At 37.4% G+C, this 17752-nt stretch overlaps 1 protein-coding gene across 2 annotated transcripts in view; it reads right to left on the minus strand.

Annotated features, from left to right (window-relative positions):
• LOC133441753 (protein kinase C beta type) overlaps nucleotides 1-17752 on the minus strand; it is a 46306-nt gene that overhangs the window by 4346 nt on the left and 24208 nt on the right. The window contains exons 3-17 of one of the 2 annotated variants that reach the window (XM_061719379.1): nucleotides 16358-16440; nucleotides 15140-15251; nucleotides 12368-12496; nucleotides 11779-11935; nucleotides 11300-11434; nucleotides 10389-10485; nucleotides 10154-10297; nucleotides 9887-10060; nucleotides 9695-9786; nucleotides 7220-7282; nucleotides 6984-7122; nucleotides 6810-6890; nucleotides 6612-6719; nucleotides 5015-5155; nucleotides 1068-4598 (exon numbers count right to left, since the gene is read on the minus strand). In XM_061719379.1, the coding sequence (XP_061575363.1) occupies nucleotides 4446-4598; nucleotides 5015-5155; nucleotides 6612-6719; nucleotides 6810-6890; nucleotides 6984-7122; nucleotides 7220-7282; nucleotides 9695-9786; nucleotides 9887-10060; nucleotides 10154-10297; nucleotides 10389-10485; nucleotides 11300-11434; nucleotides 11779-11935; nucleotides 12368-12496; nucleotides 15140-15251; nucleotides 16358-16440 (1808 nt within the window). In that variant the 3' untranslated portion in view covers nucleotides 1068-4445. Of the gene's footprint in view, nucleotides 1-1067; nucleotides 4599-5014; nucleotides 5156-6611; nucleotides 6720-6809; nucleotides 6891-6983; nucleotides 7123-7219; nucleotides 7283-9694; nucleotides 9787-9886; nucleotides 10061-10153; nucleotides 10298-10388; nucleotides 10486-11299; nucleotides 11435-11778; nucleotides 11936-12367; nucleotides 12497-15139; nucleotides 15252-16357; nucleotides 16441-17752 lie in introns of those variants that run through there. The other variant, XM_061719387.1, reaches the window with a different exon arrangement.

The following is a 17752-nucleotide window of genomic DNA, read 5'->3' on the forward strand; positions in this document are numbered from 1 at the left end:
ACACTCACTAACAATCCAGCTCTGAACACTGATGGATATTTTTACATCCCCAAAACATCTGGAGCCATCAAAAGAATTAGAGGTGGGGTCTGTGAGGGACCAAAGCGAGGAAGGAAGGGACACCAAACCCAATCTATCATTTCAAACAATTGTTACCTCACCCCCTGCTGTGTAGCATGTGAATCTGTTCCCTTACAAATGTTTTCTTTTTTGTTGTCCATGTTTTGAACAAATAACACTAACAGCTGGCACTGATGACATAAGATGCAGGCAAATCTATCGTTTCAAATGAAATATGACTACGGGGGAAAAAAAAAGAAAGTTTCTTTTATACTATCATACAGTATAATTTACTATCACAAAGGGTCTGAGACAATCCAATTTTTTTATTTGATTATAAACACAAGAAAAGTCACCTTCTGCTGGCTATGAAGTTTTGTTTTGACAGTTATTGGTGAATGTAGTGACTATTTGTGATGTACCAAAAAGACCAAGAGTGGGGGGAAAAAAAGCACTCTCTTCCTTTTTTTGTGTATGTTTTGAATGTGGTTAGAAAAGGTAAATGGACCCAGAAATAGAAGGGGGAAATTTAGTTAAAAAAAAAAAACCCAAAGAAACATATTACGGTAAGCTCACTTTTGGACTCACCCACTTCACATTCTGTAAATATTTTGACAGGCATTTATTTTCTGTAATGGATTATTTCGTTATGGATTTGAATAAACATTGACTGCATTAAAAATTGATTTTTACACCAAGTCCAAATTTACATGACAAAAAATAAATTAAATAATTAGATCATTGTAAATTTTGTTTGATGACGATTCTGTATCCCAAGAACTGTCCCAGAACCAAAAAGTTCAGTACTTCAAGCCTTCGTTAACACAAAATGAATCTCTCGGTTGAGGTTTAGCATCTCCACATCTGCTTCATCTCACCTTTAAATGAGCAACAGGTTAGAAAAGGTAAATGGCAAAAAATAAAATCAAACAAAATAAGGTCAGTTATATGGCAGGTTTAAGAAACTGATCAAGCACAGCCAGAAATAAACCTGTGTTAATGCCTAAATATCAAACTGACTGAAGCATCATGGAACCAGTAAGAACACAGACACAGCAGAAGTAGTCTGGCAGCACCAGTGAGTATATTATCAGTTTCCAGTCATACAGGACAAATACACAATCCACAGAAGCATCTGTCCCACCCAGGAACACATTATCCAATTATTTATCTGACATATAACTCTCTCATATATATATATATATATTTATATATTTTTTCTCTCTCCTCTGCAGTACCCCAACATTGATCTGTCCCCATTACCATCATGAGAATAAGTGCTCATTGTTGTCACCTGGTAGAATATTGTCTTTTTAAGCAGGTAGCTTTGATTTCATCTTTCAGCCACCTCATTTTGTGATACAAGCTCAAAAAGACAAAACAAAAAACAAAAAAAAAACATTTGACACAGTTACTAGCTTGCATTGTTACATAGTTACAAAAGTATATCACAACTCACACGCTTCATCTTATATAGGAAAATTACTTTCAAAGGGTACTAAATGCATATGATGATAATCATACATTGACTGTAACATGGCACAAGATGCTCCCCTTGATCAGTTTTTGAGAGCTGCACATCTCCACAAACTCATGAATATGAACCTAGTTTTGGCACTTCTGGAGATACTTCTTAACAACCTAACAGCACAGGACTCAAGTCGTATGTGGATCTCTGTAAAATGATCATTTACAAGCAGAGATGTGCCCTCTGTCAATAAAAACACAGTGTAATATTCAGAATGTTTTCAGAGATAGATAAAAACAAAAAATAATGAGCCTTCAATTAGGGAAAAAAAAATGAACTTGTTGCAAACTGCATGTCAGCAGAAATAAAATGCAGATAACTTTACCACAACACTGAACGGAAACTGTATAAGCATTTGATCCTAAAGATAAAGTAAACAAGTCAGCTTTGGGAAACATTAGTATTCAAACAATTATAGAAAATCAACTGGTCAGTTTTCACTTCTACTATATGAATTACAAACATGTGATCATAGTACAATCAACAACATCACTGAGGGTTTGTCAATTGCTGTTGGGGAGCAACAAGAAGGCGGAGCAGGTGAGCAACCTGCTGATGTGAGCAGCCAGGCAGCATTCAGATCCAGATGAAATCAACATTAATGCACTAAAGATAGAATTACGGCTGATACAACAACAATGGACGCATGTCTAACTATAGTAAAACAACATTGTTGCTGGTGGGAGGGGCAAAAAAAAAAGAAAAAAAAAACAGCCTCCTGCTGGCATCTGACTCATGAATATGTGAATATTCCAGCTGATTGTTATCATTTGTGCATGTCTGCATTTACATCTCAACGTCACTTAATTTGGTGCTATATTGGGTCATATATTTATCTGCCTTCTTTCCAAGAGTCAGAAAAGTCCCTTTCCTGTTACTTGTAGAACATTAGAGGATAAATGTAGAGGTTTAATTGAACAGTCTGGGTAAAAAAATGACTGATTTATAGTCTTGAGAACCTGCAACAGCTTGAAGGTTATCATACTTACAGAGGTAGAGAGAGGGAGTGAGAAAGAATGGTTCAACTGCACAACTTTGGGCAAGAAAACGATACTGCGAGCAATGACAGACACAGGCAACTTCCAGCTCTCTGTGGACTCACAAAGTAAGAAACATTTCTGTGACTTTGTAGCAGGACGCCTTTTCTGATAAAATAACAGGATCGGAGTAGGGGTCAGTGATGGTTCAACAAGTCAGCGGCAGGAAAATCAGCATACCGGCCCTACTGAGGCTACAGTATAACTGTTGAGCGCTCTCAAATAAGTAATAACTAAAACATGTCTTTCTTTTTTTCCTGTACTGTGTTTGAATGTATTTACAGGATTTTCTTATTAGAATAAATGGACATTCTGACAGGAAGGTGGAGGGGGATATGACAGCATACTGCTGTTGTAATCTAAATATGGGGGGAAAAAATAATTAACTGGTGAACATAAGTTTTCACTTTCATGTGTAACTCTTGACTCCCATGGACCTTTTTTAACTGTTATTGATGTTAATGCTGTACAATTAAAGAAGTGAGCAAATTAAACAAAAACTAGCTCCCTCATGTCATCAAGCACATTATCATCTCCTTGCAGGTTATCACAGTACTTTAACAACCTCAACCTTTTACTCCTAATTTGTTTACCCAATGGATCTAACAATTTCTTTTGTTGCAGTACAAAACTCCCTGTGAAGGAACCTTTTTCAAAAACGGGCATACATTTGACACACAACAGACTTGCACTCCATGTCAAATAAATCAGTCGATTCACAGCTTTGTTGTTTCTAAATATTACTGGACACTCACACATATTGGGAGAAAAATCCTTGTTACAAGTTAAAAAAAAAAAAATCCCCCTTTTTCATAATTTCTAATTCTTCTTGGCTCAATTCTCAAATCAGTGAATTCTGACTTTATTATGGAGCTTTGACTCAAATACACTGAAATTGTGCAAGCTGCAGTATTTTGTCTTAAAATGTATCCAGCCTCTGATCAAACATCTATCTGTATTGAAGAAAAAAAGGAGTTTAATTGACACAAAAAGCAAATGACTTAAATTGTAAAGTTGATAAAATGATACAAATCTGCCATTGGCACCGCCGTCGAACATGATAATGCATCCTCATTCCCGCTGCATGATAAATGCTTTGTGGTCCAACTGCATTACACAGTCTAAACCTTAAAGATGAGAATTAAGACTGCTATGGTTATGCCATGTGGTTGGTGATATTGAACTGCATGCAGCTGTGCTCCTCAGTTGTGAACCAAATTATCCCCTAAAATGGAAAGTAAAAGTACGGAAGCATGTCATTTGTGACGGCTTATTTCTCCAATTGATTCTGTGCTAACTTTATAGAAGGTTGCACAGTTACCAGCTCCAAAATCTTACTTGAGATGTAGAAGAGGAGCAACGAATGAGCAGCTGTCATTCAGTTTGATGAGGATGCGTCATCAGCATGCCAGTGAAAATTATGTAACAAGCAGGTTAGTCAGGCAGTGACATTACACGTTTTGTTGGGTTGTTAAACTCATGTTCACTGTCGAGTTAAATTAAGAGGCAGTCTGTAAAAATGAGCATATTTAACATTACCCAAGAGAAATTCACAGTAGACATTTCCAGAGCTTTATGATAAACTAAACCAAGCGCATTATTCCACAGCTAGAGCTCCTGTGTTAAAAATCTGATTTTACCTACTCACTACACTTTTGCAAAGAAAGTGAATAACTATGTTTCCCAAATGTCCACTTATTTCTTAAACACCTTCCTGAATGCAGCCTGGATATGACATTGTGCTGATTTTCTTTTCCTTTGTACAGTATGCTTGTGAAGTGTGGGTGACTACTAATGCAGCCCAGGGACACATGGCCTGGTCAGTGAGGTGTGTGAGGGTACTCAGGATTAATAAATGAGAAGCCTTGGAATTCTTGCTGGTCCAGGTTGGCTATAAGCTCCTGATCTGCAGGTGTCAGCAGTGGGGGGTTTCGTGTGAAAAAGCGATCAAAGTTCTCCGCATCGCGCCCACACTGCCATGGAGAGGAGAGAAATGGTGGGTGTATGGAGTGAGTTTAATGAAAGATGAGTTAGGATAAAAGGACAACAACAACAAACAAAGAGAAAAAGAGAAATACAACTAAAAACATGGCATCAACCAATCAAATCACGTGGATTTCCATTGGTCTAAATGAAAGCAGTGATATCTCAGCTTCATCATTGGTGACTGCACTCACAAATTTCAGCTCTGCATTTGTCAGAGCAGTGACCAATGGCAGGTGATGGTTGGGTTCAGGTGATGAGCGATCTAACAGCTTCTATAACTTACCGTGAAAGTTTAACTAAACAAACTTTTTTTTCCCCCTTTCTATGCAATTTCTAAAAGAAAATGAATAAACCATAAAGCCATTAATAAACAGAATTGTGCACATGTGTGCAATATACTTACAGATTTCGGTTTGAAAGGTGGCTGGACTTCTTTGTTTTCTAGTTTTTCCCAGTCTATATAGCGGAAGAAGGCATGTTCCTTGATGTCCCTCTCTCCCTCTGGACCACAGCCGAGACGCTTACCTGGGTGTTTGGTCATCAGCTAAAAACACAGGCACACATTATACTTTCAATACTTGCTTTAGATAAAACATAATATTGCCACTGCTGTGCACCATAGAAATTTGGTACAACCATAACAATAAACCTATGGGTTGGAGTAAATTAAGAGTCAGTGTTTTTTGTGTCTTACATTTGACTGTTGTAGCTTTGCACATGGTATAAACCCAAAATATGTAATGTTTTTTTTCTTGTCATCTTCATTTTATTTGTCAAAGTACATTAATTTTTGAACAATAAAACTTTGTAATGTTTAGATTTTTCTCTCAAAATTTCAAAGACATTCTGCTTTGAGGACACCAAGCAATTCACATTTTATGCCATTTGTTTGTCAATTTTAGTTAACATCTTGCTCAGCCCTGCCTATAATATTGTTCGTCTTGCTAAAATATGAATAGATGCTGTAAAATCTTAGTGAATTTTACTGCGTTATTACTGCGATCGCAGAAATGTAAACAACCTTTGCAAAAGGCTCTGATACAACCCCAAACCATCACAGATCCTGGTTTTCCAGTCTTTCTGTTGCTGAAGGTCTGAGTCATTTCATTGTTTGATTATTAATTATTATAATGATATTTGGTACAGCAGAAGAAAAAATATGGAAATCCCTTGCAATTCTTCCTTAAATTTCTTTTTTTACATATTTGAAAGATTTTTCTCACATTTATTGATAAAGCCGAGGTACATTTGTCCATCTCTGCTTCTAAATCTTCTTTTGACATCACCCATTGGAAATAACATTTTTTTTTATAACGAGTTTTTTTCTCTCAACTCTTTACTAGCGTCGAGTTTCCCACATACCAAATGTTTCGGGAATGTTTTGTGGACCTGAAATGTAAGCAGGGATATGAATTAACATATAACATTTTTTTTTATTGATATTATTTCCATAATGTTAAAGTGTTTTCTAATTAGGGGTTGTACTACTTAGTTTGATTCTGAACTTCATTCAGAGAGAATATAAATATTTATTTATGTGTAATGTTCCCTTAAGAATAAAAAAGTAAACAAAAATAAAATAATAATTAATTTATGGACATAAGCAGTTTGACTGAACGGCTGAAAAAATAATGACTTCCTGTGTGGCATAAACTAGACTAAACTAAATTAGTTGTACATGTCTCTGAATTTTTGTTTTGTTTTTATTGTAGAGAATGTACAGATGTGATAAAATGTGTTCTGGATTAGAAATTGGTTAGAATTGCTTACCCAACCTTTAAATTCAGTATGCTTAAGAAACTAATGTGTGTATAATATATATATATATATATATATATATATATATATATATATATATATATATATATATATATATATATATATATATATATATATATACATACACACACTCACACACACACATACACGCACACACACACGCACACACAGGCAAACATACATGCATGCATGCATGAATGCTTTTAAGTGTGTGCTCTCACCCCCTTGCAGATAGCAACTGCTTCTTTGGACATGGACTTCGGGTAAGAGACATGCTGCTCCATGATTGACTGGAACAGTTCATCTTCATCTTCCCCATCGAAGGGCGGCTGCAGAGGCACAAGTACACCTCAGAATTTTCAGGTTTTTATATTAAATATTTCAGTTTTGAAATGTTAATACAATTAAAGTATTCAAACCTGTCCAGCAAGCATTTCATAAAGCAGTACTCCAAAGGCCCACCAGTCTACAGACTTCCCATAAGGCTGATAGGCTATGATCTACGAAAAGAGAGAACCAGCTATCGTTCAGATGTAAAAAGATATGTTAAAAAAAATTGCCTTTTTCTTTTTTTTTAGAAAAAGCCTTGTCACCTCTGGAGCGATGTAATCTGGTGTGCCACAAAAAGTCTTAGTGGTTATGCCATCCAACATGTTCTCTTTGCACATGCCAAAGTCTGCGATCTTTATGTGGCCTTCAGAGTCCAGCATCACATTGTCCAGCTTCAGATCCCTGCAATCATACAAACATGGAATAAAATATTTACCTGCCTCTTTACTGAAATAACTATCAGGAGTGGAGAACAAAGTTATTTCAAAAACTGACTCACCTGTACACTATGCCTTTGGAGTGAAGGAAGAAGAGACCAATGGCGATCTCTGCAGCGTAGAACCTGAAACACACAACATTTGCCACAAATGCTTCTGTTTATTTATGCAAGTAGTAATAATAATAAAATAATAATGGATTCTTTATATCGCACTTTTCTGACTGTAGGGCTGTGGTAGGGGTGGATGATCCTCTAATATCTCACATTTCTGGCCTTTTGATTATGTCAAAACTTATTGTTCAGCTGTTCTAAAATGTGATATTTTGTGGAAGTGTTGAAATGTTTTTAAATCACCAGTTAAAATATATCAATATCAGAAAAAACTTAAAAAAAAAAAAAGGAGCAAGTATTTCCTCCATAGACAAATCACAGTGAAGCAGTGGGAATTAAATAGTTTTATAAAGAATAACAGCAACAGAAAAGCAGTGGAGAAAAAAAAAAAACACTTGTCAACAAACTTTCAACGTCGACATGAACTGACTTAAATTAACTAAAAGTAAGTAGAACCGATACAAGAACATTGTTTATATTAAAACGTGATCTCTACTCTCACACCTTTTACGGTCTCAGTGATTAACAGGACTTGTTTAGGTAAAGAAATGTTTAGGTGAATTGCTGTATTTATTCACTTTGTTTAAACAAGCAACTGTTGAACCGCTGCAGTTTAGTCCAAGAGTGACTCTGTTTGAAAGAAAATGCTTGTTTCTAACGTCATACCATGCTTTTATGTGCTGAAAGCACGTAAACAAGCTAATTTTACTTTTGTGGTTATAACAGATCTTTCCAAACCTGGACAGCTTCCTCCACACATAAGTACCTTGGTAAAATGTTTCTACCCCTATTTGGCAGGTAAGGTATCGCAGTAAAAGCGACTACAATGGTCTCATACATGAGATTCAGAGACGAGCGTTAGCATCAATTTGTTTCACTTTCAGTTGCAGGGTGCTGTTAAATCACAGACCCGGATCAGAGCAAAACCATCCAGCTTCTCCCCCTTTAGCTCCACTCAAGGTCACATCAGGCTCAAGGACAGTGCCAGGAGAGGCAAATGGCTGTGGTAGATTTATACAGTAGATACTCTCTCTGTCTTTATTTGCAGTAGTGTGCTGATAACAAGAGCATCTTGCTGGTTAAGTGCAGTCAACTGAAACTTACAATACTTGAAAAACTAATTAAGAAAAGGAAAAAAAGGCTTGAAAATCAAGTACATCATCATTGTGTGTTGCTGGGAACTGGGAAGGAACTGCTGGTAGCAACGGAAACCCTTCAGGACTGTAAGCTCTCTCATATGGTAATAACCTGAGCCAAGGGTTATTGAGAGTATTTCATGTCCAAATTTGCATTTGCAAGGAAGTGTAAAACCGGAGGACTGATCTCACAGGCGATGGGATGGCAGAGAGATGAGTGGCCCGCAATGAAACCAGCTGGTCATGGTTGAGAAGGCAGCCGTTTTATCGTATCCATGTCATATTTTAAGATTTCAGACATTTCATTAATGACTTATGAGAATGTGTTCAACTTATGAATACAGAGCAAATATTTATTTACTCTAATTATGCTTTAATTCATATCCCAAATGAATTACTGATTAAATCATTTGTGTTGAGGAAATTATTTTGATAACGTGAAACTGCTTGATCCTATTTCAGAATAGGGCTGTTCGATTAATCGATTTTAAATCGTAATTGCGATTATGTAATTAGAACGATGTTGAAACATGAAAATCGTAAAATCGATTTTTCACTTTTTTTATATTTTTTTTTTACCTTGTCTGCACACATATTAATGATTGATGGAAATACCTCTCAATACCTGCGACAAGTGCCCCATCGGAGAGGGACATTACACACCTCTACCTCCTTCGTGGGTTGCATTATTATTTAGCATGCAAAGACCCAGTTTAGTTTAATTAGAAAATGTCTTGTTTTATTTAATTGGAAATATAACTTACTGTATGTTTGCAAGTGCTGATTTGCTGATTTTCTTTTTCAGAGATAAAACTTTATATTTTATTATATTTTTTTAAACTTTTTTTAAACTTATTTTACAGAGTTTTGCACTTTATTCATTCATTTTTGGTTTAATAAGAGCAAAGTTTGCACTTAAAGCCCAATGGGGCAAATGTTCAATAAAAAAACAGCATATTTGAAATAATTTCTTTGCCTTTTGTCAATTCACAAAATAATCGTAATCGAAAATCGGATTTTGAGAGAAAAAAATTGAGATTTTATTTTTGGGCAAAATCGAACAGCCCTATTTCAGAAATGTTCTCCAATCCAGTCCTCCAGGGCTGCTGCCCGGCACTTTTTAGATGTTTTCCTGCTTCAACACACCTCATTCACCACCAGCTTCCCATCGAGGTTTGCACAATGTTGTTAATGATATATTCTTGTGCTGGAACAGGGAACTATCAAAAAACACGCAGGATGATTGGTCCCTGGCGGACATGGTGTGTGTCTGTTTGTCCATACTCACACAGCATGGGGTTCTTTGAACTTGCCAACCTGCTGGATTTGGTACATAAGGTCTCCTCCATTGATATACTCCATGACAAAATACAACCGGTCCTGTTAGCGAAGATGAAGTAAAAAGAGACAGGAATGAAGATTTAAAAAAAATAAATGATGCACACAAGATGTTAATAAAACTGTTTTTAATGTGCCCTACCATGGTTTGGAAACATGAGTGCAACTGAGTGAGGAAAGGTGGTTTTCCAGAAAGAGCGAGGACTCTCTTCTCCACCATGGTGCACTCCACATCATCATCTTGAATCACCACATCTTTCTTCAAGATTTTTACGGCATATAACTCATCCGTACCTTTCCTCTCAGCCAACATCACCTGCATGGAGTCAGCAAAATAAATAAATGGGCTTCAGAGTAAGAAGTAGTCGTTTTCATCATAAAACAACATTTTCCCAACAACATGCTTCACCTTTCCAAAGCTGCCTTTACCCAGAACCATGATGAAGTTGAAGTCTGACAGTTTGATGCGGTCCTGATTGCCATTACTGTCGTATTTCAATACAGAAGAAGAAGAGGAAGAGTCTGTGGGCTTCCCTGGGCCCACTTTTGCTCTCTGGAGAGATAGGGAATTACACGGAAAGACTGTGAGGTAAGGAAAAGATAAGCAGAAACACATTGTGGATTTCCACTCCTCTGTATCTCACCTCAAATTTTTGTCGGAACTCCTCATTACCATCTTCTCCATCTGGCTGGACGGGAACATTAAAGTATTCTCCTTCTTCTTGAGACAGCAGCTTAAACCTAAAGCCGAGAATAAAAACAGAACAATGCCAATCAAATTCAAGGTTATCACCATACTGCGACAAGTTACCCTCCTCGACCTCCTGCCTTTGTCATGTCTGTCTATACTAGGAATGGGCGATATTTTACCGTTCACGATATACCGTCAAAAAAAGTCCCCACGGTAAGAATTTGTCATTGCGCGGTAAAAACGATAAATTCCCGTTGATGACGTTTTTGTGTAAAGCCTGAATTATGGTTCTGCGTTAAATCCACGCACAACGTACGTGTGCGTGAAAGAAGGAAGGAAAGAAGGAAGGAAGAAAGGAAGGAGCCTAAAAGAAAGAAAGAAAGAAAGAAAGAAAGAAAGAAAGAAAGGAGCCTGAAAGAAAGAAAGAAATATATGAGCCAGAAAGAAAGAAAGAAAGAGATTATGAGCCTGAAAGAAAGAAAGAAAGAAAGAAAGAAAGAAAGAAAGAAAGAAAGAAAGAAAGAAATGAGCCTGAAAGAAAGAAAGAAAGAAAGAAAGATAGATATGTGCCTGAAAGAAAGAAAGAAATATATGAGCCAGAAAGAAAGAAAGAAAGAGATTATGAGCCTGAAAGAAAGACAGACAGACAGACAGACAGACAGACAGACAGAAAGAAAGAAAGAAAGACAGACAGAAAGAAAGAAAGAAAGAAAGACAGAAGGTGGAGTTGAATTGTTTTTTTTTTAATTTTTAATCGTCATTTTTATCGTTATCAGGATAAATGCCAGAAATTATCGTGATACATTTTTTAGTCCATACCGCCCATCCCTAGTCTATACACTATCCTCTATCTTGGAATCTCACCATCCATCTATCCCTTGTTTCTGTAGCTCTGAGATCCCGAAGGACAGTGATCCCATGAAGTCATTCCTGCTGGTCAAGTCCCAGTCCCAGATCTCCACTGACAGACGGCGGTCTTTGTCACATTCTTTGAGTTTACTGGGAAATCACAAGACAGGGGAGGGCATAATCATATTAAAGATATCGTTCAGTAAACGGGTGAAAAAAAACAAAAAACATTTCATCTCATTCTTTAAAATTGCTCTTAAGAAAATGTCAGTTTTTCATGCCTGCACCTTCTTGAGAGGACACAGTCACCCAGAATAGCTCCACAATAATGAGGAAAAACAGGGAAAAGAATGAGGACGGGGTCACTTCTCCAGCTAGCTTTGTGTTTATGGGAGTGAAAACGAGGTTGAGATAAGATCCCTACAACAATTCCTAAATATAAGATGCTGAACAAAACTTATCCATCGCATGACCCAGGATGAAAAATGTCTCACAATGTGAATGTCTCGTTCCAGGTGGGGTTGAGGCAACATTTAATGGTCTTCGTCTTCTGCTTGCTCTCACTCTTGGGGTCTGGGATCAGCTTGAGCTTGACGTACGGGTCCGACAGGCCATTTGGGTCCATGGGCACCAGGTTCTTCGCCTCTTTGACTGTGAAGGGTTAAACATATTGAATTAAAAAAAAGTACCAGAAGAAGTACAGATCCCGTGATAACACACACCTTTTGACCATTAGATCAAGTATTTGGCCTTCACAGAGGGCAGCAGGAGGTAAACCTGCAAACGTAAGCTCAAAACACCCCCGTCCAAAGTCTGAAGTCTGTCTGTCCTAAATAACTCTACATCTAAGAACACTTAACAGTTTAATTTTTGTTTAAAAATCAATGCGCAGCTGTCTGGGAGGGAGAGCCGGCACATGGACACATTTACCAGAGGAGATGTGGGTCAATCATTGGATCATTGAACGACTAATGGGCTTTCCGGTTTTAGTCTTCGGCTAATAGACCACTTTTTGTGTGTGTGCATGTGTTTGACAGAGATAAAAAGTGAAAATGAACAGAGTAACAGACAGAGAGCGCTCACTAGTGACGGTGAGAGTTTCCTCAGTGATTTGGGCCGAGATCTGAATGCGTCCTCGCCTTTCCGTGTGATCTGTCCCACACAGACTCGGGACGTTGGCAACACAGCGCTTGTGGATGTTCATCATACAATCTGAGCATAAAAAAAAATAAAATACATCAGTTAATTTAGTTCATACATAACAAATACTATTTAAAACAAAACAATATGGACAACATACAGACACCCTGTGTTTTTAAAACTACGACTAACAGACAGAGGGAGCTCTCCAGCCATCTAGGAATGTCAATTACTTTTACAACTGACTTTCTCCAACTGGCAACAGTCCAAATCTCCATAACCCCAGTTTTAATACAGGCCTTTCTTGAAGTATTTCTCAGACAGCAAGGTTTTATCTGAGGTGTCCATATCGTGGATTTAAGCTCTGCTTCTTCAATACCTGAATCTGACCCCAGTTACTGTATCTTATGATAATGCATCAGAGTGGATTCCTCCACCTGTGAGCCAATCATTTAAGTTACATGCTAGCGCCAGGTTTAAGCAGGGCCCAACGCATTAGATTGTACCCACAAAACGTGTGATCATCATCATGGCTATATTCGATTCATTTTTGTGGTTTATTGTGAATTTTCTTTTTTGCATAAGGGAGCACCACTAACTTCACAACTCAGTGTTAAATTAAAAGGGAAAAAAAATTTGTACTATAATTGCAATTCATCCAACCTCATAACAACATGACATAAAAACACAAGACATGGCTGCGCTGTTGCAGAGGTGATTTAAGGTTTTATGCAGTCTTGTCATTTGTGCCTGGTACGCATCACCATAAAGCCCAGATAGTGTATTCATTTATCTCGCCAGCCTTGAAAGAACTCCACCCACGGTTGGTGTCAAAGACTGAGCTGATGAATACTAAAGTAAAAAGACCACATCTCAAACTGGTAGCACCCTTTAGGTGAAACCGCACATTATATTTTTGTTCCAGATTCCATGTTTGGTTTGGTTTTTATCCTCCTTAGATAACTCTACTGTAGCAACAGAGCTGTGCAAGTGGGCTTCGAGAGCTCGGGAAAAGCTTGTAAAAAGAGCAGAAAATTGCACGCCATTTGTTCTTATATTACAGATAAAGTGGGATCCTCAACTATCTCCTGCACCCGAGTCTTTGCCTTCTTCGTAGCCATCTTTCTTCTTCCTCTGCTTTGAGTGGATTTAATTTCTTGCACTGCTATGACTTTAAAAACCAAAAATATTACTATAATTTGATCTACATCTAAATATACAGTAGTTTAAGATTAATGAGCAATTTTCAGTATATCCACTAGATGGGATGCTGGTTTGATGCGCCGCTCTAATCAGTGTGTGGTTCTGCAGAGGTGGAGTGGGAGAGCTTTATCACTCGCTGTCTGTTCTATTAAACACAGTCTGACATCTTCAAGTGGAAGGTCTCAACACACATCACTCATTCATACAACTTTATATCAGGCTCACTCACCTACACCAAACATTAAATCTTTATACTCTTTAAAGAGGGATGGCACACACACGAGCTCTTGATGTAGCGAAGTAACATGGTGACTTGTGACTCATCAGAAGGCTTTAGGAATTTAAGGACTAGTTCGCTGTTTTTTCTATATACGGTATTAAAAAATGGTAGCCGAGAGAAAAAGGTTTAACTCAATTTTATTTGTGTTACTTTCTATCGATTGTAGTTCAAATGAGCATCACACAAACGCTGGAATAAATATATGCATTTGTTGTCATCCTTTTCTGTCTTCATGCTCTATATACAACTTGTGATGTTTGTAATTTGGAAATGCGTATTTATCATTCAGAAACAATCATGTAATGTACTTATGAATTGCACTTGAAAGAAACATATGTTGTGCGTTGATAAACGTATATTGATAAAAGCCCAAGCGCATTTGTGAATAATCTCTAATAACCTTCTCCAGTATATTAATGAGGAAGCTGAGTCAAAGTCCATCACAGCATCTGCTGCAAACAAGTGCAATGAGGAAATGTTTACCCGCTGCACTATACTGGTCTTAGCTGAATAAAGCATTGTGGAGCATTTCCCTTTTGTGTGAGCTATAAATGTAGTAAAACTGAAGTAATTAAAAGAACATGACTGGGTGGATTACTGTAAATGATATAAGCCATCTAAATTCAGGCAGAAAGCCTGTTTTAGATTAACTTTGGTCCAGAAACACCCTCATATTGAAAACAATATGCAAGTCAGGACTGGAGAGAAGTAATTTCTTAACAGATAAAGATCAAAATGAGGAAAAAGTACAAAACGGGGAACTTTCAACAATTAGAAAATGTTAAAATGGTTATATTTGACGACAGGGATGATGGTGCTGCCTGATTTCACAAAAGCAATATTACACCAATATTACACCAACGCTCTTCATAAATAATTCTATTTTAAAGTTTTGAGCAGCATCACTGTAGCGAGGAATGGGATCCTACACCACAGCCTGCCGAGCACCAGCTCAGACATGTGAGGAATGGATGCGTTGAGATGACGCAGACCACAACAGCTGTGATTGTTCCAGCTTTGACCACTGATAAATCAGATAGATGATTGCTGTCAGTTTAATAAACGTAAGTGTTCAACATCCCAGAGAATAAAGCACTCATATTTTTTAATATTATTCTAGAAAGGTGATTCACGTTGTAAACAGGATTTTAAATAACCTAAAATAATATGCTTAAGGCCACTGAAACACAACAGTTTCAAACCAGCCAGCACACACAAATCTGTGTACGTACGGTCGCATTTCATGCCCTGGTGTAGCAGCCCGTACAGGAGGGAGCCACAGTGGTCGCAGAAGGTGGGGCTGGAGTAAGTGTGGACCTTAAACTTGTGTTTACTCCGAGGATCCTGCAGAAAAAGAAACAGCAGATGAGACTCTTGGCTTCAGCTTTGCAGAAGAGTATTTCAGGAGGATTCTTACATTTGTGTGGATTCTGTTCAAATATTTAAAAACTTCAAGTTCAGGGAATGCCAGCTGGCATTATAGGTTGTTGGTGAAAGATTTACTCAAAAAATTCATAATAAATCTTTATTTTGTTTAAAGGTTAAGGGTGTTCAACTAGGTACATTTATTTTGTTTACTTCACATCCAGAAACATGTGGATGTCTAAAAGAAAATCCATCCTTTTTCAATACCCACTGCATTAGTTTGTATCTTAGCTGTCATCAGTTGATAGGCAGGATGACACAGAGATGTCCCAGTTGAGACTCCGCTTCTTCTTCTTGCCGTCAGGTGATCAAACTAACCACCATGCTCTACTAAATGTATTCATTTTGAAAAAGATGAATGCATTTAGGCAGCAGGGATTGGCTCCCATTGAGCCATGTCAGCTAAGCCAATAATAAGGTCAGCTGCTGGTGCTGGGTGATGACGGCTGGCTTGCTTTTCATCATAGAGACAAAGCTGATGTCTGGCATCCCCTGCAGGTTGGTGAAATACTTTAGAACCAAACTGGGAAACTATTTCCTTTTAAAACCGTTTGAAAATACTTGGGCAATTAGAACGATGTTAATAAATGGAATTGTGTATAGACAAATTTAGAATATGCACAAAAACAAAGATGGAGTAGTTAGAGATTATTACAAATCAACCTTTGACTTTCAAATTCATGCTGACAGTGACTCACTAGTGAGTGAGGAATATTGGCTCATTAACCTGAGTCAGCCAGGCGGCACATTTCCTATTTACTGACATGTCCTAACATGATTTGGGGCTGTCGTGTCAGCAGCGGAGAAGGCCAGGGGTTATGTCTCTGTGTGAGTGTTTCTAGCAACCTGTACAAAAATCTAAAGCCAGTACCGGCCATACTCGTGTTCGTAATGGTCTTGAGGCCATCATTTACCGGCCGAACAACTGACATGCATCACAATATATTATCTGACTAAAAATAAGAATTGAGGAATAAAACAGAAATGTGCATGAATCTTTCTGTGTCTAAACTTTCTTTACTTACATCAGAAGCGGGTCCCTTGTCGGCCCCCGGACATGAAAAGGTGACGAATTCATGACAGCGCTTATGAACCACAAAACAGCACACTGGAAAGGAAAAGGACAGAGGGAAATATTAAGTCTGACTTCCTTGCATAGCCACTGCACAAAACAGCACAAATGTGAATAAATCAAACATTGATGTGGCACAAGCCACTCCACAATAAGCAGCTAAAATTTCAGGATTTCTATTTGAAATACTGTTGCTCAGTTAAGATGGCTAGATATCTTATAGATTCAACCGTGCACAATCGCACCCCTAACATTACCCCCCGCTTTAGCACCTATAAATGGCAGCAGGCTCTACGCCTTTTGTTTTCAGTGCAGGTTCCTTATCCCAGCTTGACATCCATCAATGAAGTAAGTGACTAAAATAAAGACTTTTGATACTTTCAGACATGACTACCGATTACCTTTATAAAAATAAATCAACCTAAATTAGAGTGACAAGAACTGCTTACGATTTCAAAATGCTCACTCATTGGTGATAAACATTTAATATATAAATATTTATATATATATATATTTTTTTTAAATCAAGAACCTAGCCTATAAAAAAAACAAAACAAAAAAACCCCCCACAATTTTCATGTCTTCAACCTAACATGTTGAAAGCATTGAAAGCACACATTTTGTCCAAGAAACTTTTATGTAGTTTGAAGAAATAAGTAATTCCTACATTTCTGATGATTTTACTTAAATGACTGTGTTGCTCAGTCCATGTCGTAATGGAGAAATTCGATTCATTAGGTCAGTTGACATCAAATCTACTAAGAGTTTTAAGGTACTTGACAGTTCTGTGCTGCCCTGCTCTTTCTAAAACTGTATTCAACTTGTTTGATGGAAAAGCAAACTTCTTTTTTCTGTTTTTAGCATGTAATAAATGTATTGTTGTTCTTTTCCTTTTTAAAACATTAGACTTGAAAGTTGCCACTATTGCAAACAACTTATTTGTAACTTTCCGTCTTGAAATCTGAAGCAATACTTCTCAGTTTTATTCCGAGAAACTCGTTTCATTATTTCTTGTAAATTCAGAGCATTTAAAAATACCATGCCCACGCCCGTTAATGCAAACCATTAAATATCCCATTTTTCACCAGGCCTGGCTTGCATGCAAAATTTGGTTTCTTTTGGGGCACGTTTAGGGGGGCAAAAAGGCCCTCCTTACGTTGCAAAAAGAAAGAAAGAAAAAAGAAAGAGAAAAGAATTCCTACAGATACAATAGGGCCTTCGCACTGTAAGTGCTCGGGCCCTAATAATGCATTGTTTATTTGTTTGTTTACATGACATAAGCTGAATAGAAACTTCACCTTGATACACAAAACGGTTTGGGTTTTCTTAATGCAGCACAATGTAACTT

This window comes from Cololabis saira, chromosome 1, assembly GCF_033807715.1.
Source record: "Cololabis saira isolate AMF1-May2022 chromosome 1, fColSai1.1, whole genome shotgun sequence".
NCBI classification, from domain to species: domain Eukaryota; kingdom Metazoa; phylum Chordata; class Actinopteri; order Beloniformes; family Belonidae; genus Cololabis; species Cololabis saira.